Source organism: Rana temporaria, chromosome 1 (assembly GCF_905171775.1).
Source record: "Rana temporaria chromosome 1, aRanTem1.1, whole genome shotgun sequence".
Taxonomy (NCBI): domain Eukaryota; kingdom Metazoa; phylum Chordata; class Amphibia; order Anura; family Ranidae; genus Rana; species Rana temporaria.
Genome location: NC_053489.1, coordinates 54,374,476 through 54,401,777, shown reverse-complemented (window position 1 = coordinate 54,401,777; position 27,302 = coordinate 54,374,476). Strand labels below are relative to the sequence as shown.

Below are 27,302 nucleotides of genomic sequence, written 5' to 3'. Positions count from 1 at the left end.
TAGGGGAATCGGGTGTTTTTTTTTTAAATCGAAGCAGTACTTACCGTTTTAGAGATACATCTTCTCCGCCGCTTCCGGGTATGGGCTGCGGGACTGGGCGTTCCTATTTGATTGACAGGCTTCCGACAGGCTTGCGACAGTCGCATACATCGCGTCACGATTTTCCGAAAGTAGCCGAACGTCGGTGCGCAGGCGCCGTATAGAGCCGCACCGACGTTCGGCTTCTTTCGGCTACTCGTGACGCGATGTATGCGACTGTCGGAAGGCTGTCAATCAAATAGGAACGCCCAGTCCCGCAGCCCATACCCGGAAGCGGCGGAGAAGATCTCTCTCTCTAAAACGATAAGTACAGCTTCGATTTAAAAAAAAACACCCGATTCCCCTAGACAAAACGAGCATCAATCTAATGTTAAAAATAGTTTTTCGGGTGAACTCCCTCTTTAAAAATATGATATTTGGGGAAAAAAATAAATAAAAAAATCAGATCTCATATTTAAACTAAAATGCAATAAAAAATAAAAATGTCCCTTTAAGAGCATTGGGCGGAAGTGATGTTTTGACGTTGACTCCGCCCTGCAATGATATGGAGACGGGTGGGGGCCACCTTCCCCTCACTCGTCTCCATACACAGGCAGGGACAGGACCCCATCACCTCTGCCACTGGCTCCAGTAAGCGGCAGAGGGCTCCGGTAAGCAGCGGGAGGGGCCCCCTCTCCTGCCTCCGATAAAAGTGATCTTGCGGCGTATCCACCGCAGAGACCGCTTATATCTTGTAGTGGACCGCACCGCTGAAGAAGAGGATACCGGGGTTATGGTAGCTAGCCATATTTGGGCTTATGCAAGAATATTAAAGCGGCTGTAAACCGCTGCACATTATATAGTTTTTTTTACCCTGCAAGTCCATTAAACTTATCTTAAAACAAAGCCTTCCAGCTCTGAGATGTCATCGCTGAAGGCCACTCCCATCTTCACCTGTCTTTTCTTCCAGGTTTGCAGACTTTGTGACTGTCCGGAGTTGCGATGAGGTCACTCACGCGCATGCAGGCAGAAGTTGTCTTTTAAGGCTCAGGGCTTTGAAGGAACGCCATGGGTGGCCATTCCAGAGCGTATGCACCAGTGATATCACTGGCAGCATATACAGTAAATATCTCCTAAACAGTGCACGTCTAGGAGATATTTGCACTACCTATAGGTAAGCCTTATCTATAGGTAAAAGTCAGTGATGGAAGTTAACTATCACTTTAAAGAAAATGTTACCCGGACATCGCATATTCCTGATAAGTGCCTGCTGTACCATGTTCTTGTGTTAACAATTCTCCTATTCCCTTTGTAATGCTTCCTTTGTGTAAAATACCTAGTGATCCTGCCAGTCCCTAGGCTTTCCTATCTCAAACGGACCACACTAGGCATGAGAGCTCATCCATCCCAGTGTGGTCACTGGTGGTGAATAAGTTAAGGCTGCATATTTAGATTCTAAATGCCTGCTCATGGGTGTTCTTTATGGTACCCGTATGCTGAGCCATACACTCTAATGTGATATGAACAATTTCAATGTGATCATGTGAAAATTTGAAAAAAAAAAAGTTGCTGCAGGATTCTGGCTAAAATGAGAATCACAATTTTTTTTGCTTAGAATCAAGATCACGATTCTCGTGGTGCAATATCTTCTTTCACATTATACAAAAAAATTGGGCTAACTTTATCTTTTTTTTTTTATTATTAATTAAAGTGTATTTTATCAAAAATAAATTGTGTTTGAAAAAACACTGCGCAAATACAGTGTGACATAAAATATTGTAACAACCAGGGCTGTGGAGTCGGTAGATAAATGTTCCAACTCCGACTCCTCAGTTTTATGTACTTCCGACTCCTCTGTATTAATATGCGAATGTATTTTATACATTCCTTGAGGGAAAGAAACGCAACCTACCACAGGACTACTGGCTGGGAAGCCAACAGTCTACTGTATTGCACAGTTTAAGCAAAAGACAAACACAATGAAAACAACGTTTTATTCATTTTTTTTTATTAAAGCGGAGGTTCACCCGTAAATAACACTTTTTTCCCTTAGATGGATGCTCGTTTTGTCTAGGGGAATCGGCTAGTTGTTTTAAAATATGATCCGTACTTACGGTTTACGAGATGCATCTTCTCCGTCGCTTCCGGGTATGGGCTGCGGGACTGGGCGTTCCTATTTTGATTGACAGTCTTCCGACGGTCGCATCCATCGCGTCACGATTTTCCGAAAGAAGCCGAACGTCGGTGCGCAGGCGCAGTATAGAGCCGCACCGACGTTCGGGTTCTTTCGGCTACGAGTGACGCGATGGATGCGACCGTCGGAAGCCTCTCGGAAGACTGTCAATCAAGAAGGAACGCCCGCTCCCGAAGACCCATACCCGGAAGCGACGGAGACGATGCATCTCGAAAACGGTAAGTACGGCTCATATTTTAAAACAACTAGCCGATTCCCCTAGACAAAACGAGCATCCATCTAAGGGGAAAAAAATTTTATGGGTGAACTCCCGCTTTAATCAATCAAGTGGCTGGATAGTAGCAGCAGGCATAAACATCAGGAACATGATCTTTACCAGTTCAAAAATACAAACCACATTATTTGGTTGTTTTACAACAAAAACAAAAACATAGGGCAGTGGGAGGATCCATGAAGGGGCATTTATTCTAAAACATGATTTTCCTAGGAGAATCCCATAGTCATGTTTAAAGTTTAAGCTAACAATCGGAGTTTACAAGTTTTTATAGCCTTAGCTAAATGACAGCAGTTTTTCCAATGGTTTACAGCTTCAGTCTTGAACTATTGGCCCTCCATTCCCTTCACTTATACAAGTGTCTCACTCTCTAGTCCTGCAAAAAACATATTTATTTAATCCCTTATCAGTGAGAGGCTAGGTTACACATGGGCGCTGCGTTCCCTGTAAAAGCAGAACACAACACTATGGAAAGTATAAGTATTGCAGCTCCTAATTGTGCGTTGCGTGCCATATAGTGAAGCACATGAAAAGCATGCTTCTTCACGGTCACTTAACGTGTTCGTTTTGCGGTTACGTGAGGCACTGCATGCATTGGTCTTTATTCTTACAGTAGAGAAGTCATTAATTATAACTTTTTGTGAATTGGGACATTTAAACTTGCTTTTTTTTTTTTATTCCAATCTAAATTTAGTAGGAGTCGGAGTTGGTGCATTGTTTGCCGACTCCGACTCCAGGTACCCAAAATTTCCCCCGACTCCGACTCCTCGACTCCGACTCCACAGCCCTGGTAACAACCACCATTTTTTTCTCTAGGGTCTCTTCTAAAACAAAATATAGAACATGTTTGGGTGTTCCAAGTAATTTTCCAGCAGAAAATAATGATTTACTTGTAAGCAATAATGTCAAAAAAGGTTTGGTCTTTAAATGGTTAAACTTCCTTCATCTACACACCAGAGTTCTTTCTTTTGATAAAAGAACGAAAAGATACGTTGTTTCTACTCATTTGGTCGTCCATAGAGAGACGCTAGGGATCATCATCAGATTAACCTAGCTCCTATGTACTAAAAGTACTGCCCTCAATTGGGAAAGGGTCCCAAAGTGCTTCAGTCTTTCAGTAACACTCTCTCTGTGATACACCCTTTCTGCTCGCTCCCTCTTGGTAACACATTAATATATCAATTGATATTATCTCAATATCGAATAAAAAATGTCTTAATTATATACTTGGCCTAGGTGCGGGAAACCCCTTCTCTCCCTTCCCTCTTTTCCCCCTCCCCCCCCCCCCCTTTCCCTTCCCCTCCATGCCGACCATCATGTGGACCCCTTTCTCCATTATCTGACTCCTTGTAGGCCGCTTGGTAACTTCTCCCCTATTGTTCGTCCCTCCTTGGACGCCCTCTTGGCGGAAGGTTGACCTGGGATCCTCGGGAATTCGATTTTTAATGGAAACCTTGGTCTAAGCTATCCTTTTTAACACTAACCAATTGGCAAAAGCCTCTTTATTACAACATATCAATATATAGAACTAATTTTAGGGCATCTTTTTGTATACTGTTGGTCCGTCCATATACCATTTCAAACTAATATAATTTGTATGGAAGCATCAATAATGCATCCTATAATAAACGCCCTTGATGCTTCACCATAGGTGCCGATCGTAGCCTCGTGCGCGCCCCCAGGGGTGCCTTTCTCCCTAGCATGACTTTCTGCAAGTCACACATGGCTTGGCGGCACCGCGTTCTGGGAGGTTAAGCGGCCGGGAGACCACCGGGATCTCTCTTTAAAGGTATTTGGTGGGACTCCAGTTACGAATACTGGGCCAGATTCACATAGATTTACGTTACTCCGCGGCGGCGTAACGTATCCCATTTACGTTACACCGCCGCAGGTTTACAGCGTAAGTGCCTGATTCTCAAAACTCTTACCTGTAAACTTGCGGCGGTGTAACGTAAATGCGCTCGGCGCAAGCCCGCCCAATTCAAATGATGCGGGCACCATTTAAATTAGGCGCGTTCCCGCGCCAAACGTACTGCGCATGCTCCATCGGGAAAATTACCTGACGTGCATTGTGCTAAATGACGTCGCACGGACGTCATTTGTTTAGACGTTAACGTAAATGGCGTCCAGCGCCATTCACGGACGACTTACGCAAACGACGTGATTTTTTAAATTTCGACGCGGGAACGACGGCCATACTTAATATGGCTTAGAACACCTAGGGCTCAGCCCTAATTTTACGTGGCGTATCTCAACGGAAACAACGTAAAGTTAGATCGACGAGCAGCGCGGACGTTCGGGAATCGCCGTAACTAGTCATTTGCATATTTTACGCCGACCGCAATGGCCTCGCCACCTAGCGGCCGGCCTAGAATTGCAGCCTAAGATCCGACAGTGTAATTCAATTACACCTGTCGGATCTTAGGGCTAGCTATGCGTAACCTGATTCTATCAGGAGATATGCCGTCGTATCTCCTTTGTGAATCTGGACCACTGTTCCTACAACACAGTTGATTGGTAACTATATATTCTTGTTTTCTAACCATTGGGCATATACCTAGGTATAGAATTTAAATTCATTACTTATTCCATTACAGCAAACTATAAATCCTCTGAAGAAGATCCCGCAATAGGGATCGAAACGCGTCAGTAATTCAACATATACAGATGTCCTTGTTTTGTACAACTGTAATTGCAATGTTGTGTTTGTAACTGTATGTATGTATTTTTATTCTTGTGACTGGAGATTCAAAAATATGTTTTTTTATTATCATGACTGTGTCCAAATATACACATTTAATAAACCCTTTTAATATATAATTTTGCAAACATTGGCTTATTGGTCCTCCATGGAGAGCCAATGTTTGTGAATGCAAACATTGGATACCAGCAATAAAACAAGGAGCAATATATTCCTGGATTCAGGTTTAGCCTCCTGACTAATTATCAGTAATATGGTCTTGTAAACACAGACTATACAATGGCTGTTGCCGATGGGCAGAGGTGATAAATACCCTTGAAGTACTCACCCTGATGAAGTTAATCAGCTGGTTATAAATGAACGCTCCCTTGGGAAGGAAGAAACAACTTCCGGGACTCAGCTCATGAAAGAAAAACAGCTCCTGGTCCTGTATTCAAGGAAACACAAGTGTAAGTTCTAAGCCGGACAGCAATTCAAGAGCGTCTGTAATTGGGAATGCATTTTCATTGTAACCCAGAGAATCTGGATGCTCATCTCGCCTGTTAGTACAGCGATCTCCCCCGCTGTGTTATTGTGTTCTGATGAGGTGACTGCCCCCCCCCCCCCCCTGCCAGCCAGAACACACCAGTCAGTGCTCACTGCCATTGGCTGCAAGCCAGTGGCGGTGCGTCCATAAAGGGCGCAGGAGTGCCGCCCCCTCTCTCCTGCACAGGTCTATCACCATAGATAGATTCACGGATTGCATGAATCCATCTATGGTCGCCACTGCCACCCCCTATTCAGGTGTCCTGCCCCTTGTCGGGCGCCGGGCACGTGAATTACAGCGGCGGGATGTTTTTTTGGAAGCGCCTGATTAGAGCCGTTGGCTCCAATAGGGGTCCTGATTAGAGCCATAGGCTTCCAAAATGGTAAACGGTGGGCGCAATGCTGTGCGTTCACCTAGTGTTGTGTTAGGGAAGCAAATAAATCGATTCCCTAACTCTGACTCGCCTCTCAGTCAATCAGGGGCTCGGGTCTGGTTACCTGTCACCTGGTTGGCTGAAACGACAGGCGCTGTGATTGGATGCCTATCAGGCGTCCAATCAGAGGATGGGAGAAGACATTGAGCACACGTAGCGGCAATTGATGGGGCACAGTAATGGCAATTAATGGGGCACACTGGCAGTGCCAATTGATAGGGCACAGTAGAGCGCCAATTGATAGGGCACAGTAGAGCGCCAATTGATAGGGCACAGTAGAGCGCCAATTGATAGGGCACAGTAGAGCGCCAATTGATAGGGCACAGTAGAGCGCCAATTGATAGGGCACAGTAGCGCCAATTGATAGGGCACAGTAGCGCCAATTGATAGGGCACAGTAGCTGCGTTTCATGGGCTTTTGTTTTTCAGTTTGTTTGCTCCCCCCAAAAGTTTTCTAGCATGGTCATTCAACAGAGGCTGGTCGTGAGATTGGCTTCTGTCGGACAAGCAGCTGTACACACGCGCTGAAAGTCGGCTGGGTTCTACTGTAATGGCCGATTCCGGCCGACATTCCACCCATGTGTACGGGGCCTTACATTACCTGAACCAGATTTTATAAAAGAAGTAGTCTTCAGCACCCCAATCAAACTCAACAGCTTCATGTGTTCCTTCCTCAGTTTGAACACTTCGCTTTTATCACAGAGCCGGGAAAGGAACACTAGAAGCACCATTTCCCCAGCCAAGTCTTCTCGTACTCTACGCCCAACTTTCCCTATCAGAACTTACCCTGCCAATCTTCCGGTGGTCTCTGTTCTTGGCCTCCTCCTGGAACTTCTCCCATTCTTTTAGCATTTTTGGGTCAGGGAATGAAATCCCATAAATTCTCTGCAGGGTTTCCATATCAGCCTTCCCTTCCCAGTAAGTGGAAGAATTCTACAAACAAAACAAAGACAATAAATACAACGTGATATAACAGAAAAAAAAAATGAATTTAACAATCTTACTAAAGATTATATAATCTATGATGTGCCAATTTGTGTGAAGGTTTTCCCAATCAGGACATTCAGGGCAAAGTGACAAGGGGGGGGGGGTCACTTTGCACTACAAGAGCAAACTACACTTGAAATTGCACTTGGAAGTGCAGTCGCTGTAGATCTGAGGGGGACATGCAAGGAAAATAAAAAACAAAATTTTAGCTTGCACATGATTGGATAATAAAATCAGCAGAGCTTCCCCCCCATTTCAGATCTACCCCTTAGATTTACAGCAACTGCACTTCCAAGTGCACTTTGCACCGATTACTGTATAAATGTGACTGGCAGGGAAGAGGTTAAAGCGGAGGTTCACCCTAAAACATGCATATACCATTCCATCCTGCCGACATGTACAGTATGCTGTATTTTATTTTGTTTCGCTGTACATACCCTCGTATAGCCATTTTCCCCCCCAGCTTCTGGGTAGTGCCGCCCGCGGGAGTGGGCGTTCCTATTCAGAGACTAAGTGATTGACGCGATGACAAAAGCTTCCCTCCGGCACATAATAATGCGCGTCACCAGTTTCCGGAAGGAGCCGAACTGCGAGTCGGCTCTATACGGTGCCTGCGCACCAACGTTCGGCTTCTTTCGGAAACTGGTGACGCGAATTATGCGCCGGGGGGAAGCTTTTGTCATCACGTCAATCACTTAGTCTCTGAATAGGAACGCCCACTCCCGCGGGAGCCACTACCCGGAAGCCGGGGGGAAAATACCTATACAACGGTATGTACAGCGTAAAAAAAAAAAACCCAGCATACTGTACATGTCGGCAGTATGCTGGATGAATTGGTATATGCATGTTTTTTTAGGGTGAACCTCTGCTTTAACACTAGGGGGCGATCAAGGGGTTAAATATGTTACCTAGGGAGTGATTTTAACTGTGGCGGGGAGGGGACTCACAAGGGGAGGAGACCAATCGGTGTTCCTCTGTAATGGGAATACACGGAACGGTCTCCTCTCACCTGACAGGACGTGGATCTGTGTGGGTAAACCCAGCTCTGTGATGAGCAATCGGCCGCCCAGAGCGCGTGAGCTCTCCACAAAGCAAGGAATCCCAGGACGTCATATGACGGCCGCTCGGAGGGACGAAGGGTTCCTGTGGCCATCATATGACAATACAGCGGTAGGGAAGTGGTTAATTGGTCTTTTTTAGTTTATAGCGCAAAAAATAGAAAAACGCAGTGGTGATTACCAAAAAAAGCTCTATTTGTGGTAAAAAAAAAAATATATATATTTTATTGGGTACAGTGTCGCACGATCAATTGTCAGTTAAAATAACACAGTGCCAAAAAGCAAAAAAATGGCCTGGTCAGGAAAGGGGGGTTGAATCTTACAACCCAATCCAAGGGGAGGATTTACCCAGTTTGTCATTATAATTGAGAGTCAAAGTGATTTGGGTTGTCTCCAGAACAGTAATAGAGAGGAAATCTTCCAATGAGGACGCCACTTCTGGTGATAACCAGGGATTCCATTACTTTGGGAAGATTTCTACTCCATTGCTGTTTTGGGAATGGGACAGGAAGATAGGGAAAATCTCTCCGATGGCACACAGATAGCAAAAAACAAACAAAAACAAAACCTTGAACTAGGGTTGTCCCGATGCCACTTTTTTAGGACTGAGTACGAGTACCGATACTTTTTTTAAATGTATCCCCAAATGCAGCCATGTCCCCCCACATATTCCAGCCATGTCCCCCCACATATTCCAGCCATGTCCCCCCACATATTCCAGCCATGTCCCCCCACATATTCCAGCCATGTCCCCCACATAATGCAGCCATGTCCCCCACATATTCCAGCCATGTCCCCCACATATTCCAGCCATGTCCTACATACCTTGATGATGCCGCACGTGCCGCGTTAATCAGCGTGCGGGGAACATTACAGCTTTCGTTTGAATAGCTGTATCCCTGCCGTGTATAGACACTCCCCCTTGCTCGGGATTGGACAGGTCATCCGAAAATGCCGCGCAAGGGGGAGTGTCTATACGCGGCGGGGATACAGCTATTCAAACAAAAGCTGTAATGTTCCCCACACGCTGATTAACGCGTGGCGGCTTTGCGGTTTGCGACGACGGGTTTGCGGCGGCGGGGGGGAACAAGTATTCTATTTCAGTATCGGGGGTATTTGCGGGAGTACGAGTACTCCCGCAAATACTCGGTATCGGTCCCGATACCGATACTGGTATCGGTAACGGGACAACCCTACCTTGAACCAAAGTACTATATATACACAGTATATACCTGGCCGATCCCTGTGTCAGATGGAAATCACAGTAGTAGGCACCACTATTGCAGTGATCACCGCTAGCTCCTGCGTACTATGCTAAGCAGCATGCCCTCCTGAAGTGGTTCTTTATAATAGGAATATTATATAGAACTAAATCTGTAGGTAAGGTTGTACTTCCACCACGGATTATACATTTCTGGTACCTTGTGTATCTTGAAAGCTTTAATCTTTCCAGTATGCCTCACATGGGGTCCTCTGCAAAGATCGATTAAGGGGCCACATCTGAGAACAAAATAAATTAAAAAAGGATAATTTTTTTTACAACAAGATTTATGTACATATACAATGATTGTAAAAGAATAAACACGTTTGCTCTAAAGCAGTATTAAACCCAAAACCAAAAAATTTAAGAATTGTAGCTTACACAAAGGAAAGAAAAGCATAAAAATTTTTTTTTTTTTGTTTGGGGGGTTATTGTCGCTTTAAGAAGATGGATTTGCTAGTGCACTGATTTTCTGTAACCCACCTTCCTTACCGGGCTATAATATGACGCCAGCAGGAACCCTCCCTCCCTCCGGGTGGACATCATATGACGTCTTTTCTTCCAGGCCATCTAGGGTGGCCGCTCGTGACCCGGTGCGCGTGCCCGACGGCCGTAATGACCGCCGGGTACCTGCGATTGCCGCCGATCACGGCAGGAGTGTGGATCTGTGTGTGTAAACATACAGATCCATGCTCCTGTCAGGGGTGAGGAGACCGATGTGTGTCCCCAGTACAGAGAAACACACATCGGTCTCCTCCCCTTGCGAGTCCCCCTCCCCTACAGTTAGAATCACTCCCAGGGAACATATTAACCCCTTCAGCACCCCCTAGTGTTAACCCCTTCCCTGTCAGTCACATTTACACAGTAATCGTGCAGTTATTATAGCACTAATCGTTGTATAAATGTGAATGGTCCCAAAAACGTGTCAAAAGTGTCCGGTGTGTCCGCCGCAATGTCACGGTCACAATAAAAATAAAATCGCAGATCGCTGTCATTACTAGTAAAAAAAAAAAGCCATAAATCTATCCCCTATTTTGTAGATGCTATAACTTTTGCGCAAACCAATCAATATACGCTTATTGCGGATATTTTTTTACCAAACATATGTAGAAGAATAAGCAACGGTCTAAACTGAGGAAAAGTTATTTTTTTTAAATTGTGATATTTATAAAATCAAAAAGTAAAAAATAGTGTTTTTTTTCTTCAAAATTTGCTCTTTTGTTTATAGCGCAAAAACGCAGAGATAATCAAATACCACCAAACGAAAGCTCTTTTTGTGGGGGGGGGGGAACATAAAGATTTCATTCGGGTACAGTGTTGCATGACTGCGCAATTGTCATTCAAAGTGCAACGGCGCTGAAAACTAAAAATTGGTCTGGGCAGGAAGGGGGTGAAAATGCCCGGTATGGAAGGGGTTAATGAAGTCTCAACTAACAAGATCGACATAAAGTCAAAAACTGCATACCTGTATACTGTGGTGGTTGGAGTGTCCACTTTCTCATTTAAGATTCTGCACTTGAACTTGTTGTACTGAAAGAGCAAAGAAAAAAATATATATAAAAAAAAAAAAATGAACGTTATCATGAAAGTTGACAAAATCTATCTGGATGGGGGAATCCTCCCCGGTGAGCTGAAGGAGCCCAGAGAGTCTTCCTCACCATCAGAACACAGTGATTAGTGTTGTCGGTTATAGCCCTGACACTGAACATTTAGGGAAAAACCCAACAGGCTGGTTGGACACAAGTCGTTCAGTAAATTAAATTTCGTACAACCAACCTGCCCATACATGAATCAAAATTTCCCCAATTCAGCAGGGACCGGCCGAATTTCGATAACATGTATGGCTGCCTTAAAGTGGAACTTCACTCTCTCAATCAACATTGACTATTTGTAATCCTCCTGCTGCCAGCATTAAGAAACACATCGGAGAGTATATTGCTTTAAACTAGGGATGTCCCGATACCGATACTAGTATCGGTACCGATACCGAGCATTTCCCAAGTACTTGTACTCGGGGGGAAATGGTCCGATGCTTCACCCGATACCTGGGCAGTCAGGTATCGGGTGGTGGGGGGAGTTACTAGTCTTCGCCGTGTTGTCTTCTCCCCCCCGTGCCATCTTGTTCCCTCCCATGCCGTCTTGTCCCCCATGCCGCTCTCCCCCCCGTGCCGTCTTGTCCCCCTCCGTGCCGTCTTGTCCCCCTCCGTGCCGTCTTGTCCCCCTGCATGCAGCTCCCCCCCATGCTGTCTTGTCCCCCTCCGTGCAGCTCTCCCCCCCCACCCTGCCGCTCTCCCCCCCCAATCTGTCAGGATGGAGAGCGGAGGTAGGAGCCGCTAAACCCGGCTCCTACCTATTTCGAATGGACAGAGTCAGTGATTACTGACTCTGTCCATTCACATAACTGAGCATCGTAACCTGTGTTTACGATGCTTCAGTTTATGAATGGAGAGGAGCTTCCCTCCATTCATTTCAGCTGAGGCTGCAGAGAAAGGGACTGGGGAATCTGTGTCCCTAGTCCCTTTCTCTGTCTTAAAGGGGAGATGTCAGAGGTCTGTTAAGACCCCTGATATCTCACCAAAGCCCCCCCAACAGGGCTGATAAAAAAAAAAATGAAAAAAAAATTGTAATAAATAATTTAAAAAAATAAAATGTAAATAATAATAATAAAGAAAAACACTGACAATCCACTACCCCCCCCCCCCTTTAAAAAATTAAATAAAAAATCACTGTTAAAAAAAAAGTATCGGTATTCGGTATCGGCGAGTACTTGAAAAAAAAGTATCGGTACTTGTACTCGGTCCCAAAAAAAGTGGTATCGGGACAACCCTACTTTAAACCCTTTTTTCACTTCCTTCCTACTTTCCATGCCTAGGCAAACAATGTCATACATTACAGGAGTCTAAAGGGGGGGGAGGAGGAGGAGGAGGAGGAGGAGGAGGAGTTTTCTCAGCTAAGCACACCCTCTTGCCTGCATGCCTGAGCTAAGAGCATATGGATTCCAGGTAAATGCTACATGAAATCATCTGCCGTTACTCAAGATGGCCACAACTAGAAAAAAATGTATTAAATAGCGTTTTTGGTTTGTGGTGCTCAGATGCAGTGTAGTTCCTCCATAAGGGATACAATACAAGTTCACTTCCTATAATGAATGTGTAAATCCTAAATTGTCTATAGTTAAATAAGTAGAGTAGCTGGTTTATTTCCCAATGCAGGATGTGGAGGGGTTGTGCAAATTATTTCTCTGTCCTCGCTGGTCCACTTTGCATTCCCATCTGCTGGATTCTCTTTTCTTATCAGAAGGTATCTTTCCGGGATTTTTTTTCTTCTTGCTCCCCTCATTATAAATGGAATTGCTGTTCAATACTCAGGACCGCTGGTGGGGCACCCAAAAAAAGAAAGAGGAATGGACCGCTCTGTGCAAAACATTACACAGAGCAGGCAAGTATGATATGTTTGGGATTTTCTTTTTCCTAATCTTTCCTGTAGAAACACTTCAATGATACACGATTTCCCTCAGAGCTCCAGTATTACCTTAAACATCTCTAGAAGAGTTTCTTTGGAGATCTCCAACCTCTCAAACTGCTGCTTCTCCTTCATAATCTTTTTACACAGATTTTCCAAGCTGGTGAAGTCGTTGCTGGACACCCCTCTGATAGAAACACAGGACAAGTTGTTAAACAGAAGCAGAAGGTGCATACAACTACATATAGATAGGAAGAGATTTGAGATTGACCATCAGGAAGAGGATTGTGCATCCTTAAAGTGATTGTAATTTAAAAAATACTTACCTGCCCTGTGTGATGGTTTTGCACAGAGAAGCCCTGATCCTCCACGCTTTGGCAGTACTTCTCCTTTAAGTGCTTGCTTGGGTCAGGGGTGCAATTTGGGCCGAAACAACTAATCGGTTAATCGACAAATAATCGATTATGAAATTAATCGATTACAATTTTTATAATCGATTAATCTGCCACTAACATAATAGGGTTAAAAAAAACTAAAATTTGCCCTTTATGGTACAAAAAAGCAAATCGCTACTGTAAATATTACTTTCACTGTCCCACAGTAAAAAAATGAACCCCTTACAGTAGCGATTATTTGCTCTTTTTGTACTTATTTTTGTTTTTTTAACCCCATTATGTTACTAAACATCTCAGGCCTGGGGTCACACCCCTTTTCTCCTTTTCGCAGAAACACACTACAGTTCATATAAATGTTCATCCATGATTTTTTTTCAGCTGCTGCGTATTTGGAAAGGGTGAGGACTTTTTAACGCAAAAAGGTGCTATTTTGTTTTTTTGGGTTCAATGTACTTCAATGGAGAAGCTGCAGAAAAGCATGGAATGTGTTTTTTGCAGCAATTTGTGTTTTGTAATCTGCCCAACAACAAATTGGGCCAAAAAAAATGTAAAAATGCAATATATATTTTTTTTAACCACTTCCATACCAGGCACTTACGCACCTTCCCGCCCAAGCCAATTTTCACCTTTCAGCGCTGTCGCACTTTGAATGGCAATTGCGCGGTCATGCTACACTGTACCCAAACAAAATTGGCGTCCTTTTTTCCCCACAAATAGAGCTTTCTTTTGGTGGTATTTGATCACCTCTGCGATTTTTTTTTTTTGCGCAACAACAAAAAAAAAAAAAAAAAAAAAAAAAAAACTGAAACTTTTGAAAAAAATTACGTTTTTATTTTTTTTCTGTTAATTTTTTTGTAAATAAGTAAGTTTTCTCTTTCAATTACGGGCACTGATATGGTGGCACTGATGGGCACCGATGAGATGCCACTGATGGGCACCGATGAGGTGGCACTGATTGGTGGCGCTGGTATGCGGCACTGATGGGCACTCATAGGTGGCACTGATGGTTACTTATGGGTGGCACAGATGGGCACTGGGCATGGATGGGCACTGTGGGGTGGCACTGATGGACACTGGGGTGGCACTGATGTTTCCATGTTGCCAGTCAGTGCCCATTTGTGGGCACTGATTGGCATCTTGTTTACTGTCTTTTTTTTTTCTTTTTTTTTACTTTTTATTTATTTTATTTTTTATTGCCCCTTTTTTTTTTTTTTGCCCTTCCCTGGTGGTCCAGTGTGGCGAACCGAGGGGGGGCTGCGCTGATAAACAATCAGTGTGAACCCCCCCCTGTCAGGAGAGCCACCGATCGGCTCTCCTCTACTCGCGTCTGTCAGACGCGAGTGAGGAAGAGCCATCAACGGCTCTTCCGGTTTACATTGTGATCGCTGCACGCCTGGCATGAAATCCTGCAGGACGTCCAGTCAAGATTTCAGAACCACTTCCCGGACGTCAATCTGCTATTGACCGGGCAGGAAGTGGTTAAGGCTATTATCCGATTAATCGAAACAATAATCGGCCAACTAATCGATTATGAAAATAATCGTTAGTTGCAGCCCTAGGTGCAATACACATTTTACTTACCCAATCTCCTGTAGGTTCCCTTCAGGCAGCAAAGCTGGTCCCTGCACCCTATTCTTCCCTATGCCTCAGCGGTCGCACATCCTCAAGCCCATAGTCCCGCGGTGGATGTGAGGACGCCGTGGGAAAGTCCACAGTCAGAGCGTATGGCTGCCAGGGAAGCACAGGATTGGGTAAGTAGTCCCTGCAAGAGTGTGGACAGCCCCACTGCAAGAGAGGATTTTCCCTGGAGATGGGATTTAAGAAAAAAAAAAAAAAATGGTTGCTGGTATCATTTCAAGATGTACAGAGATGGCTGCACATCCCTGCAGCAGCTTTCAGTACCCCCCTGGCTTCATCAGAGTGCTGGGCAGTTCTGGCAGGCAAAGCTCTGACGTTTCCAGGTAGTCAGGGTACCCACATCTCTATTGGCCATCCGCCACCATGGGCTACCTCACTGGCCAATAGGAGTGTGCAGGAGGCAAGATGGAGCGGGCAAACGTTGGCACTGCCAGAAGTGTCAGAGCGTTGTCTTTTAGAATGGCTCTACATCTGGGCAAAGCAGGAGGGGCTGAAAGCTGCTGCAGGAATGTGCAATCACCTTATGGGTGCCTGCAGCTCATACCAATCAGACAGCCGATAGATTAATTTTACAGGCGGCAGAAGGAGGTGCGTGCCCCTTCCACCGCTACTTTCACCAAGCTCTTCTGAATGCTTGGGGAGCCAAGTAAGGTTGTGATCGGCGGCATCTGGTTACTGGGACACAGTGAGAGGAACGGATGTTGTTCCTCCTACTGTGCGACGTCAGAAACCGGTGTTCTGTCAAAAAAGCCAATTCGTCATGATCCCCAATTACGTCAATTCCGGTTATTGTAAAACCATCAGTAAATTGGAGATTTCGATAAATTGCGGTTTGGACACAACACCGCCAACCGTATACACTCCGGTAAACGGGATTATGAGTGGAGATTGGTAGTCCACTCCGATACTAACCAACAAAACGTCCGCGACAACTTTTTTCTCGTTACTCGCTGGTGTGTCAAAACAGCAAAGACTTTGTGCACCAGAGTGTACACGCTTGCCGGTGTTGTGTCAAGACGGCAAGTTATCTAAATCTCCAATTAATGACAGTTTACAGCAAGGGTAGGCAACCTCAGCACTCAAGCTGTGGTGAAACTACAAATCCCCCAATCTGTTCAAATTACTTTTTTACCAATAAAAACTTTGTAAAAGAAACTACAAATCCCATCTCCAGCCATGGCTCTATCACATCTGCAATAAAATTTCTAAAGCTCCCTTTTCCTCCCATGCTCAAGTGCAAAAGTTAATGCAGGTATCAGTCCCGCACTCATATGTAAACAGCGATCGCACCATACATGTGCGGCATCACCCAGAACGTCAGAGTGAGAGCAATAATTCTAGCACCAGACCTCCTGTGTATTTCTAAACTGGTAACTGTAAAAGGCTTTGAAAGTGTCGCTTATTGATAATGTAATGCAGTGTAGTACGCACCGTTGTTGGGCGGACGCACATTTTTAAGTGCAACGTTTCTTATCTGTTTACTCGACATTATCTTTTATATTTTACAAAAAAATGGTAATATGTTGGGTTTGCGTTCACCAAAATTCATTAAGGTGTATAGTTTTCAAATAATTTGTAATTCAAATACTGTGTGACATAAAAAATTGCAACACCCACAATTTAATTCTTTAGGGCCTCTGCTTAAATTAAAAAAAAAATACATACCGTATATACTCAAGTATAAGCCGAGTTTTTTTGTGCTGAAAATGCCCCCCTCGGCTTATACTCGAGTCACCTTTTTGCGCCTGATCTCCTGGACTTTAGGGACCCTGTACCGGCCGGCCGTAGGTCCCCTGGACTCCAAACTTGCCCCACTCTTCCTGTACAAGTGTGCAAAGTTTTTCACCCGGGGGACCTATGGCTATTTTTCAAAGTCGGGCACCCCTTTCATAGACTCCCATGTTAAACGGTAATTTCTCAGGTAACTTTGGGGACCCAGTACTGACCGGCCGCAGGACCCTAAACCTGGCAAACATGTAGCACCAGTTCTCCTCTACAAGTGTGCAAAGTTTGCTGTCTGGGGGACTTACGGCCGGGGAGCACAGATTTTTCAAAGCCGGTCACCCCTTCCATAGACTCCCATGTTAAACGTAAGTCTAGTCATGGGTACAGTGAGACAAAGTGAGGCATGCAGATGGACACCTTAGGCTTATACTCGAGGCAATAAGTTTTCCCAGTCTCTTGTGGTAAAATTAGGTGCTTTGGCTTATATTCGGTGGGCTTATACTCAAGTATATACAGTATTTGGGGGTTCTATGTAATTTTCTAGCAAAAAAAAAAAAAACCTGCAGATTTTTATATGTATGACAGAAATGTCAGAATTGGCCGGTAGGAAAGTGGTCAAAACAAATGCTGAAAACATTGCAAAATTCTATAGACAGGCAAAGGAGAGTGTAATCTGCTATACGGACAAATGCTAACCATAGATGGCCAATTAATGGAGTAAACAGGTTTTTTCCTCTTGAGGTACATAGAAAAAATAGGGAGAGAGATCTTACCCTTCATCCAGAAACATGTCATAATAAAATCCACTTTCAATAGGAGGGCCATAGCATAAGCATCCACCATACACCCGTTCCATAGCTTCTCCCATAATGTGTGCGCTGGAATGCCAGTATACCTGCCCAAAGAAAGATGATTATTATATGAAAAGAACTAGCTGTCATAGTAATCATAGTAATATAAATATACCCATCTTTTATATAAGGGTGTAGGTAAGGGTTAATTTAACTGTCATATATTTTTATTTGGCATATAAGTAATATGTGTACCAGGTATTATTGAAATATCTCCAGGCGTACAGAAGTTATGTGGGAACATACATTTCCCATTGATTTGCATGGGACTTTAAACAAAAACCCCGACCCTCACAAATGGGGGTAGTTAAGGGATAAATTAACTATCCTATAGTTTACGTGGACATATAAGTAACATGTGACCAAGTGTTATCGAAATATCTACAGCCGTTTGGAAGTTATGAAGTAACATGTATTTCCCCATAGAGTTGAATGGGACTTTAAAGAAAAACCCTGACCATGGCAAATGGGGGTGGGTAAGGGTTAAACCACCTATCCTATGTTTGTTGCTGACATATAAGTAACATGTGTGCCAAGTTTCATGTTAATATCTTTAGCCGTTTGGACGTGATGCTGGAACATACATACATACATACACACACACACACACTTGAGTTTTATATATAGATAGATAGATAGATAGAAGATAGATTATGCAACAGTGTAACCAGTAGGGTTGTCCCGATACCACTTTTTTAAGACTTTTTTTTCCCAAGTACTCGCCGATACCGATACTTTTTTTTTTTTTTTTTTTTTTAATGTCAGGTGTCAGTATTTTTTTATTTTACAATTAAAAATGTTCACTATTTTTTTTTAACAATGCTTTCTTGAAGGGGGTGTTGTGTGTGTCCGTGTGTTTTTCATTTTAATATGTATTATTTTTTACAATTAATTATTTTTATTATTTATTGCCATTTTTTTTTCTTAGCCCTGTTGGGGGGCTTTGGTGAGATATCAGGGGTCATAACAGACCCCTGACATCTCACCTTTGAGACAGGGAAAGGGACTAAGAACACAGATTCCCCAGTCCCTTTCTCAGCTGCACTGGAAATGAATGGACAGGAGACAGAGGCTCCTATCCATTCATAAACTGAAGCATCGTAAACACAGTTTACGATGCTCAGTCATATGAATGGACAGAGTCAGTAATCACTGACTCTGTTCATTCGGAAAAGGTAGGAGCCGGGTTTAGCGGCTCCTACCGCCGCTCTCCATCCTGACAGAGGGGGCAGAGGAGGACATGAAGGGGGACACAGAGCAGGGAGGGGGGAAACAGCAGCACGGAGGGGGGACATGGAGCTTGGAGGGTGAGAGCAGAAGGGAGAACAGCAGGGGCACGGAGGGTGAGAGCAGAATGGAGGACAGCAGCGGCACGGAGGGGGAGAGCAGAACGGCAGCGGCACAGAGGGGGGACATGGAGCTTCGAGGGTGAGAGCAGAAGGGAGAACAGCAGCGGCACGGAGGGTGAGAGCAGAAGGGAGAACAGCAGCGGCACGGAGGGTGAGAGCAGAAGGGAGAACAGCAGCGGCACGGAGGGGGAGGGGAGAGCAGAACGGCAGCGGCACAGAGGGGGGACATGGAGCATGGAGGGGGGAGAGCAGAATGGAGGACAGCAGCGGCACGGAGGGGGAGAGCAGAACGGCAGCGGCACGGAGGGGGGACACGGAGCATGGAGGGAGAGAGCAGAACGGATGGGGGAACTGGAGGAGGATACAGGGAAAGTCAGGTATCGGTAAAGTATCGGAGCATTTCCCCCCCCGAGTACAAGTACTCGGGGAAATGCTTGGTATCGGTCCCGATACTAGTATCGGTATCGGGACAACCCAAGTAACCAGAAGGGTTATTTAGGCCTTAATTCAGGCATCCTCAAACTACGGCCCTCCAGCTGTTGTAGAACTACACATCCCATGAGGCATTGTAACACACTGACATTCACAGACATGAAAAGGCATGATGGGAATTGTAGTTCTTGAACACCTGGAGGGCCGTAGTTTGAAGACCCCTGCCTTAATTACTCAGGCCTGTACTCCATAACTTGGCCTCTTCCTTATCCGGCTGGAGCCGTCAGGTGCAGTGTGCAGACAGCATGTACTGAGAGTCTGTGGGGACACAGGGGCTGTACAGACGCTCACACTAATTTCATAGGTGATCAGGCAATGGAAATTTCGTAGATGAAAACATTTTCATCATAATTTTCGCCAGCAGCATTTTTGAAGTGACGAAAACTAAAAACTAAAAAATATGACCCCACATTTTCGTCAAATCGTGGTGGAGGGACTTTTAGTCACGTGAACTTCTGGTTTTCTTGGGGCTCGTGCTAGGAGTTTAGCAAAATCTTTATGTAGCAGAAAGAAATTGCCTAATCATTTAGCATAAATCAATAAATATTTACCGCCTGGGCCTCTTCATCGTCAAATTTCAGCAGTTCCAATGTGCAGTCCTCTTCCAGAGGGCGATCGAGGTCCCAAACCACTTTATTCACCTTTGCGACAACCGTGTTATCAGCAAGACCTTGACTGAAATACAAACATCGCTATAAAATCAGTAAAAGGCTCTCGCTGCGGCTTTACAAATATGCAGATTTATCATCCATTAAAAGGTTTGTCTACTACAAAGTGATATTTTAGTTTTAAACTGGATTCTGCTGGTCCCTGTTACCAACTGGCTTCATTTCTCTATTGGGGATTCCGGCATATAGGTTCCCAACACTGTTCTCATCTAACTCCTACTGTTACAGGGTATCTCCATATTAATATTTTTAATAGGGTTGTCCCGATACCGATACTAGTATCGGTATCGGTACCGATTCCGAGTTTTTTCGGCGGTAGTCAGACGCCGATACCCCGCCCCGATACACAAATAGAATACTTAACCGCGCCGCGCCACCGCCGCCGACCAACGCCACCGGAGCCGCAATTCGCCGCTGCGATCCGCCGCCGTTACGCCGCTGACTGTGTAATACGGGCGGGAACATTACAGCTTTGAATAGCTGTAATGATTTGCGCCACTCATAGACACTCCCCCTTGCTGGAGTGAACTGTCCAATCCCGAGCGAGGGGGAGTGTCTATACACGCAGCGTGGCGCCAATCATTACAAAGCTATTCAAAGCTGTAATGTTCCTGGCCGGCCATAGTACTTTACACAGTCGGCGGTAGCAGGTAAGCGGGCCATGGCTACATATGGGGGGGACACACGGCTGAATGGGGGGAGACACACATGGCTGCATATGGGGGGGACACATGGCTGGATGGGGGGAGACACACATGGCTGCATATGGGGGGAGACACACATGGCTGGATGGGGGGAGACACACATGGCTGGATGGGGGGAGACACACATGGCTGGATGGGGGGAGACACACATGGCTGGATGGGGGGAGACACACATGGCTGGATGGGGGGAGACACACATGGCTGGATGGGGGGAGACACACATGGCTGGATGGGGGGAGACACGGCTGGATGGGGGGAGACACACATGGCTGGATGGGGGGAGACACACATGGCTGGATGGGGGGAGACACACATGGCTGGATGGGGGGAGACACGGCTGGATGGGGGGAGACACACATGGCTGGATGGGGGGAGACACACATGGCTGGATGGGGGGAGACACACATGGCTGGATGGGGGGAGACACACATGGCTGGATGGGGGGAGGCACACATGGCTGGATGGGGGGAGACACACATGGCTGGATGGGGGGAGACACACATGGCTGGATGGGGGGAGACACACATGGCTGGATGGGGGGAGACACACATGGCTGGATGGGGGGAGACACACATGGCTGGATGGGGGGAGACACACATGGCTGGATGGGGGGAGACACACATGGCTGGATGGGGGGAGACACACATGGCTGGATGGGGGGAGACACACACGGCTGGATGGGGGGGGAGACACACACGGCTGGATGGGGGGGGAGACACACACGGCTGGATGGGGGGGGAGACACACACGGCTGGATGGGGGGGGAGACACACACGGCTGGATGGGGGGGGAGACACACACGGCTGGATGGGGGGAGACACACATGGCTGGATGGGGGGAGACACACATGGCTGCATGGGGGGTGACAATGGCTGCATGGGGGGTGACAATGGCTGCATGGGGGGATACATTGCTGCATGGGGGGATACATTGCTGCATGGGGGGTGACAATGGCTGCATGGGGGGTGACAATGGCTGCATGGGGGGTGACAATGGCTGCATGGGGGGTGACAATGGCTGGATGGGGGGGAGACAATGGCTGGATGGGGGGGAGACAATGGCTGGATGGGGGGGGAGACAATGGCTGGATGGGGGGGAGACAATGGCTGGATGGGGGGGAGACAATGGCTGGATGGGGGGGGAGACAATGGCTGGATGGGGGGGGAGACAATGGCTGGATGGGGGGGGGAGACAATGGCTGGATGGGGGGGGAGACAATGGCTGGATGGGGGGGGAGACAATGGCTGGATGGGGGGGGAGACAATGGCTGGATGGGGGGGAGACAATGGCTGGATGGGGGGGGAGACAATGGCTGGATGGGGGGGGAGACAATGGCTGGATGGGGGGGGAGACAATGGCTGGATGGGGGGAGACAATGGCTGGATGGGGGGGAGACAATGGCTGGATGGGGGGAGACAATGGCTGGATGGGGGGATACATGGCTGCATCTGTGGGGGGACATCGCTGCATTTGGGGACACATTTTAAAAAAAGTATTGGTATTCGGTATCGGCGACTACTTGAAAAAAAGTATCGGTACTTGTACTCAGTCCTAAAAAAGTGGTATCGGGACAACCCTAATTTTTAACATAATAAAACAAATGAAATATTTAACAAGTAGGACCCCCATAGATATAATGGATGTGCGGACCTGGAAACTCGAATGAAGAGGCCCACTCACCAAAGAGCTTCAGACTTAAAGCGGAACTAATCTCTCCTATCTTTTATTGCAGGGATCTCCAAACTATTGCGAGTGGGTCATATCCAGCCCACTACAAGATTTTATGCGGCCCATGACCCTGACCGGGGGAAACCCCTTGTAAGGGGCGACCCCAGTGTAAGCCAGGACTTTCACAGGGGACTCCAATGTAAGGGGCGGGGAAGAGATAGAGATTTATATATATATATATATATTATATATAAAATATATATATAAAATATATATATATATATATATACACACACACACACACACACACATATATATATATACACATACATACACACACACACACTAGAGCTGCAAGATTAATCGTAATAACATCGCGATTTTGATACACACACACACCCCCCCCCCCCCCCGCGGGATCTCCAGGCTGGATGACCCGCAATTTTCTTCTCTCACTGCCCATTCCACGTAACCAGCGTGGAACGCAAATGGCGCCGATATCGGAAGCAACGTCAGCAGCCTGCGCCGCTGGATGGATGCCTGGGCTTCTCTCACACTTCTGTACAACTGTAGTGTGTATCCATGCGCCACCCAGTGGTTGCCATATAACTCATATACCATACAACGTTTGATTCTGCTTTTCTCATAGGAGTTATATGGTCTTTAAAATTATAGACATATCACTGGTCTGCTTTTTTATACATTCATATTTTTAGATATATTACAGGTTTATTTATTTATTTGGGGGGGGTTCTGGCATACAGTTTTTGAGAATCGTGATCTATAGTCTAAGCAAAAGAATCGCGATTCTCATTTTGCCCTGTAAATTCTAGGGCTGTCTTGCATGAACGGCACGTTTGAGATCTTCCCAGAGAGGCTCAATGATATTGAGGTCAGAAGACTGAGATGGCCACTCCTGAGCCTTCACTTTATTTTGCTGTAGCCAATAACAGGTCGACTTGGCCTTGTGTTTTGGATCAATGTCATGTTGGAATGTCCAGGTATGTCCCATGCGCAGCTTCCTGGCTGATGAATGCAAATGTTCCTCCAGTATTTTTTGACAACATACTGCATTCATCTTGCCTTCAATTTTGACCAAATATCCTGTGCCTTTGTAGCCCACACATCCCCAAAACATTTGAGATCCACCTCCGTGTTTCACAGTAGGAATGGTGTACCTTTCATCATAGGCCTTGATGACTCCTCTCCAAATGTAGTGTTTATGGCTGTGGCCAAAAGCTAAATTTTGGTCTCATCACTCCAAATGACTTTGTGCCAGAAGGTTTAAGGCTTGTCTCTGTGCTGTTCGGCGTATTGTAAGTGGGATACTTTGTGGCATTTGTGTAGTAATGACTTTCTTCTGGCGACTCGATTATGCAGCCCATCTTTCTTCAAGTGCCTCCTTATTGTGCATCTTGAAACACCACATGTTTTCAGAGAGTCCTGTATTTCACCTGAAGTTATTTGTGGGGTTTTTTTTGCATCCCAAAAATTTTCCTGGCAATTCTGGCTGAAATGTTAGTTGGTCTACCTGACCATGGTTTGGTTTCAACAGAACCCCTCATTTTCCACTTCTTTATTAGAGTTTAAACACTGCTGATTGGCAGTCTTAATTCCTTGGATATCTTTTTATATGCCTTTCCTGTTTTATACAGTTCAACTACCTTTTCCTGCAGATCCTTTGACAATTCTTTTGCTTTCCCCATGACTCAGAATCTAGAAATGTCAGTGAAGCACTGGATGAAAGATGCAAGGGTCTGTCAGGAGTCCAGAAACTCAATGACCTTTTATACACACACACACACACACACACACACACACACTCTCTCTCTAATTCCAAGCAAGCCAATCCCAGGTGAGGATGGTTACCTTTAACCACTTAACGACCGCCGCACGACGATATACGTTGGCAGAATGGCACGGCTGGGCAGATCGACGTACCGGTACGTCCTTTACATCTACCCAGCCGTGGGTCGCGGGCCCACGACCCGGTCCGAAGCTCCGGGACCGCAGGACCCGATCGCCGCTGGGGTCCCGCGATCGGCCCCCGGAACTGAAGAATGGGGAGAGCCGCGTGTAAACACGGCTTCCCCGTGCTTCACTGTGGCGGCTGCATCGATCGTGTCATCCCCTTTATAGGGAGACACAATCGATGACGTCAGTCCTACAGCCACACCCCCCTACAGTTGTAAACACACACTAGGTGAAACATAACCCCTTCAGCGCCCCCTGTGGTTAACTCCCAAACTGCAACTGTCATTTTCACAATAAACAATACAATTTAAATGCATTTTTTGCTGTGAAAATGACAATGGTCCCAAAAATGTGTCAAAATTGTCCGAAGTGTCTGCCATAATGTCGCAGTCACGAGAAAAAAAAAAATAAATAAAAAAAAAAAATCGCTGATCGCCGCCATGATTTTGCGCAAACCAACCGATAAACGCTTATTGCGATTTTTTACCAAAAATAGGTAGAAGAATACGTATCGGCCTAAACTGAGGAAATTTTTTTTTTTATATATATTTTTGGGGGATATTTATTATAGAAAAAAGTAAAAAATATTGCATTTTTTTCAAAACTGTCGCTCTATTTTTGTTTATAACGCAAAAAATACAAAACCGCAGAGGTGATCAAATACCACCAAAAGAAAGCTCTATTTGTGGGGAAAAAGGGACGTCAATTTTGTTTGGGAGCCACGTCGCACGACCGCGCAATTGTCGGTTAAAGTGACGCAGTGCCGAATCGCAAAACCTGGCCTGGGCACTTAGCTGCCTAAAGGTCCGGGGCTTAAGTGGTAAATAGCCATTCAAACTTCTTTGTGTCAACTTATGTGCATGCTTCAGCCAAACACTAACCATGAGTGAAAGAAAAGTTTTTGTGATATCATTCATAATCTCAGAAAAATGGCCAATAAATCATAAATTATGAGCACAACTGTATATGGATATTACAAGTCTAGTCTTATGTCAAACAGTTCTTAAAATCAGAGAAAGTTATTTTAGTCAATAAAAAAACAAAATGATGCATGCTTCTTACCTGATGCCAGCAGCTACTTGGTATGGGGTGGTCTTCCAAGACTCCGCATCCACTTGCTTCCCATCCGGTAAGGTCACCTTGATGGGCTTGCTGTCCTTTGCAGTCCTCTCTGCCATAATGGCGTCATGTTCTGCTTTTAGTTTGTTGTATAATTCAAGTCTCTGGTTGATGTACTGGGGCCATGGATTCATCTAATGGGAAAAGGATCATTCAAAATAAACAATCTTCATCCACCATTTCACATTCTACAACACCATAGAGTCCATTTTTACACAAGACTACCACAACTTTAAGGCTAGGTTCACACTAGTGTAGCTGCGACATGATCCAATTTTCAGTGCAACTTTGTTTTTTGTTTTTTTACACGTTTTTCATGCTACATGTGTTGGTTGGAAGGGGAAGGAGACTAGCAGGTTTTACAAATGCTGGTTGCTAGGATGCTGGCACCCGCCTGCAGCTTAACAACCAGTAATGAATCCCGACTAACAGCAAAGGGTAATTCTGAAAGGAAAGCAAAAGGTTTTCTGACAAATCTGCTGGGATACTCATTTATGCTGAGCAATGAATATATTATGCATCATGGATTATAAAGGTGTATTCATGGCACATATACTGCATCTCTTATGTACCATTGAAAAAAAGAAACAAATACATGAAAAAAAGCCAAATTAAAATCTTAATCTATGGCTCAGGAGGACTAGGTCATCTTAAAGTGATTGTAACAGAAGCAAAGGAAAACTTTTTTTTAGACAAATTGAGCTTTCTTTTGGTGGTATTTAATCACCATTTTTCTTAGTTTCTGTTACAAAATTTAGTAAATTAGTAATTTGTCTCCTTCACTGATGTACGCTGATGAGTCTGCACTGACGGGCACTGATGAGGAGGCACCAATATGCAGCACTGATGGGAACCGATAGGCATCACTGATGAGCGCTGAATTGCATCACTGGTGGGCACTGGCAGGCATTGCCGATGGAGCTGCACTGATAATCAATCAATGCACAGATTATCAGCGCAGACCCCCCCCCTGTCAGGAGAGACGCTTATCGGCTCTCCTCTACTCACGCCCTGTCAGCGCGTAGAAGAATGCCGATAACCGGCACTTCCTATTTACACTGTGATCAACTGTGATTGGACACAGCTGATCATGTCGTAAATAGCCTACATCATAGGCTCTCTACCGTGATCGGAGATGTGGTGTGCCTTCATATGGCGTCATATGATGGAGCCCCCACCCGGTCATAATTCTGCTATATGCCAGGCGGGGAGGTGTTAAATTGTCAAATTGCATGACAAGTCGCACCAGTGTGAACGTGGTGCTTAGGCTTGATAGAATGGCCCTTTCAAGGAACTCCGATAGCCGGATTCATCGAGAGTTTCGTAACTCTGAATCTACGCCGGCGTTAATTTAAGCGTATTCTGGAAACCAGATACGCTTAAATTAGGCTAAGATACGAGCGGCGTAAGTCTCCTACGCCGTCGTATCTTAAAGTGTAATTTTCAAGCTGGTCGCTAGGTGGCGCTTTCGTTAAGTTTGGCGTAGAATATGTAAATGACTAGATACGCCGATTCACGAACGTACGTGCGCCCGTCGCAGTAAAGATACGCCGTTTCCGTAAGAGATATGCCGCGTAAAGATAAAGCTGCCCCCTAGGAGGCGTAGTCAATGTTAAGTATGGCCGTCGTTCCCGCGTTGGAATTTGAAAATTTTACGTTGTTTGCGTAAGTCGTCCGTGAATAGGGCTGGACGTAATTTACGTTCACGTCAAAACCAATACGTCCTTGCGGCGTACTTTGGAGCAATGCACACTGGGATATGTACACGGACGGCGCATGCGCCGTTTGTAAAAAAACGTCAATCAC

The 27,302-nt window shown here is 45.5% G+C and overlaps 1 protein-coding gene across 1 annotated transcript in view; it reads right to left on the bottom strand.

Moving 5' to 3' along the window:
* The window catches only part of TARS1 (threonyl-tRNA synthetase 1), an 89,889-nt gene that overhangs the window by 48,680 nt on the left and 13,907 nt on the right, over positions 1 to 27,302 (bottom strand). The window contains exons 3-10 of the mRNA XM_040338080.1: positions 25,440 to 25,630; positions 19,915 to 20,038; positions 17,445 to 17,566; positions 12,983 to 13,100; positions 10,917 to 10,981; positions 9,612 to 9,690; positions 6,932 to 7,078; positions 5,516 to 5,614 (exon numbers count right to left, since the gene is read on the bottom strand). Coding sequence (XP_040194014.1) covers positions 5,516 to 5,614; positions 6,932 to 7,078; positions 9,612 to 9,690; positions 10,917 to 10,981; positions 12,983 to 13,100; positions 17,445 to 17,566; positions 19,915 to 20,038; positions 25,440 to 25,630 — 945 coding nt within the window. The remainder of the gene's footprint in view (positions 1 to 5,515; positions 5,615 to 6,931; positions 7,079 to 9,611; positions 9,691 to 10,916; positions 10,982 to 12,982; positions 13,101 to 17,444; positions 17,567 to 19,914; positions 20,039 to 25,439; positions 25,631 to 27,302) is intronic.